Below are 2,326 nucleotides of genomic sequence, written 5' to 3' on the forward strand. Positions count from 1 at the left end.
TTTTATTATTGTATGATATTCTTTAAATTTGTAGCATTATCTTTTTGTATTTCAGTATCACAAGGAAATATTCAAATTCAAAAAACTTATTTATTTTAGATAATTTGAAGTCAAATCAACTTATTTATCTTTTGAAAATTAGCAAAAACCAACGTTAAAGTTGCAAATTATTCATTTACATAATTGGATATTTCTTTTGGCGAACCATCATGTTAACCGCTATTTGTTTATGGGTCATGCTAGGGAGACCAACTTGGGAGACCAACTTGTGTACCAACTCTCTAATAGAGGTGGAGCCCACCAATACAATGGATCCCATGCTCTATTAGAGAGTTGGTATCCCAAATTGGTCTCCCAAGTTGGTCTCCCTAGCATTTTCCTTTGTTTATTTAGCACAAAACGGTCTTGCTTCTTTTGCTTACATGGATTAATGAATATCATATAAGCAAAATAATACGTCAACTGAGTCCTCCTTAAGTTTAACAAATGAATTAAGTTTAACGAATGAATAGGCAAATGATGTAACAATTTGTAACTTTAAATTTAAATGTGATATTTGGCCAAAGATATGAGCCCAAGCTAATACAAGTTCCAAAGCATTCATGTCGTGTGTGTGAGTTTAGTGTGTTATTGCCCCTCACAATAAGAGAGGTCCTCAACAAAAAAAATGTTTTTTGGGCTAAAAATGATCAGTACGAAAAATGAGTGAATATAAATTTGAAGTCAAGTTCGACAACGTTACAAATCAGGTAATACCGTCGACTGATACATACATATATATAATTAAAAAAAAGTAAACTTCACTTGCAGGTCGCGTCTGAGAAACTAATGAAAAACCAGAAAAACTCATGAACTGAAATAAATCAAATTACACTCTTTTTTTTAGGTGAGACCCAAGGGTATCCACCGCCGACAGCAGTGACTAATTCCTTTCGCCGCGGGAGCTCTCCCAAATTACACTCTTGATTGATCGTAGAATGAAGAACAAAAGAACCAACACGGGAAGTGTCTAACGAGACATGCCTGGCGTGATGTATGGTGGTGCAGGGTTTCCAGCTTGACCTTGGTTCATTTTCTGAGCATTGGCAATCCAACCTGCATTGAATTTTCATATTAATTAATCATGCAATTAATTAAGGCTATGAATTTTTGTTAATTAATTATGTAGATAGGTAGGTACCTATGGAGGGGTCTTGTCCACGGTTCTTGAGCTCCCTGTACTCTTGACAAATTGCACAACTGGCAAGCAAACAATGGACACAACAGTCTACACATGGATCTTCCGGCAATGAATATAGGCCTCTCAGTTTGGATCGATAGGGAAACGAGAACAAACAAGAACACCCCACATAGGAAAGAGCATGATAGATTAAACCCGCAAAAGCACAAGCTGCATGCAATATTATCAAGAATTTTTTTTACTTAACATTGCCATGCATCAATAATTTATATTAATATTTGATTAATTAGCATGATTGATTCAATTCATGTATGTTCTTAATTTGTAACTGCACCAAGGAAGTAAAAGGTTGACAAGTTATTGACTTACACGTTGTTCCTTTATCAATGATCTCAGCATTTTGGCCAAAGGTTACGCAGGGACAGCAGCAGGTCATCAAACCTAATAGAAAAGATTGGTTAGCAAAGATTGTTAATTTACCTGTTCACTATATATACTATAGAAAAGGTTAGTTAATTACTAGGACTTACAATTGGAAGGATCTTCAAAGCAACCACATAGACCTGTCGTCCATTGAGGCGGCCCCTGTTGATAGCCATATGCTGCTGCTGCGTGTGGAGGTGCCGCCTGTTGTTGATAACCACCGTATGCTGCTGCTGCCGCCTGATGCTGATAACCGCCGTATGCTGCTGCTTGTGGAGCTTGTTTAGGATCACTATTGTTATTAGGATGCATTTTGGTCTTATGAATGCTCAGACTAAAGTAACAGAAGGTCCAAGTGAAATTAATTGAGAGAGTTGCTAGCTGCAACCCCTTATATGCAGCACACTAGCTATAAGTTTGCTTTTAATTTGTTGCAGCTAAGTTTTTAGTAGTAATACTTAAATTGCAAATAATTCTAGGTAGCAGGCAGCTACTCTGCAGGCTGACTTGACTGACTGCGAGATGTTTGTGATTAACGTTAGGGATTGGACAGCGTAACACAGATGATTTTATTAGTTCAATGATTAAGAAAGTTCATACAAGTAGTTGACTAATATTATTGACCTTTTCAAAATACAAACCTGGCATGGATTAAAATTTTTCCATCCCCTGTTTGAAGGGCAGAGCAGAGGTAGGTGTTTTGCTTTTTTCTGGGGGAACTAA

At 36.8% G+C, this 2,326-nt stretch overlaps 1 protein-coding gene across 1 annotated transcript; it reads right to left on the reverse strand.

The window, feature by feature from the left end:
* Window positions 1-818: 818 nt before the first annotated feature.
* Window positions 819-1,915, reverse strand: LOC110754170 (protein PLANT CADMIUM RESISTANCE 12-like). The gene is made up of 4 exons (XM_021955203.2): window positions 1,711-1,915; window positions 1,550-1,621; window positions 1,181-1,390; window positions 819-1,095 (listed from the first exon to the last, which is right to left on the reverse strand). The coding sequence occupies exons 1-4, from the start codon at window positions 1,913-1,915 to the stop codon at window positions 1,010-1,012; spliced, it is 573 nt and encodes a 190-aa protein (XP_021810895.2). The 3' UTR covers window positions 819-1,009.
* Between the last annotated feature and the right edge of the window lie 411 nt (window positions 1,916-2,326).

Source organism: Prunus avium, chromosome 5 (genome assembly GCF_965620075.1).
Source record: "Prunus avium chromosome 5, drPruAviu1.hap1.1, whole genome shotgun sequence".
Lineage (NCBI taxonomy): Eukaryota > Viridiplantae > Streptophyta > Magnoliopsida > Rosales > Rosaceae > Prunus > Prunus avium.

Excerpts from the sequence above, each read along its gene's own strand:
- LOC110754170 (XM_021955203.2), bottom strand. The coding sequence starts at position 1,915 with ATGCATCCTAATAACAATAGTGATCCTAAACAAGCTCCACAAGCAGCA. Across the intron at positions 1,622-1,710 it reads CTTTGAAGATCCTTCCAATT|GTTTGATGACCTGCTGCTGT; the intron begins GTAAGTCCTAGT and ends CTTTTCTATTAG. Across the intron at positions 1,096-1,180 it reads TGGACAAGACCCCTCCATAG|GTTGGATTGCCAATGCTCAG; the intron begins GTACCTACCTAT and ends AATTCAATGCAG.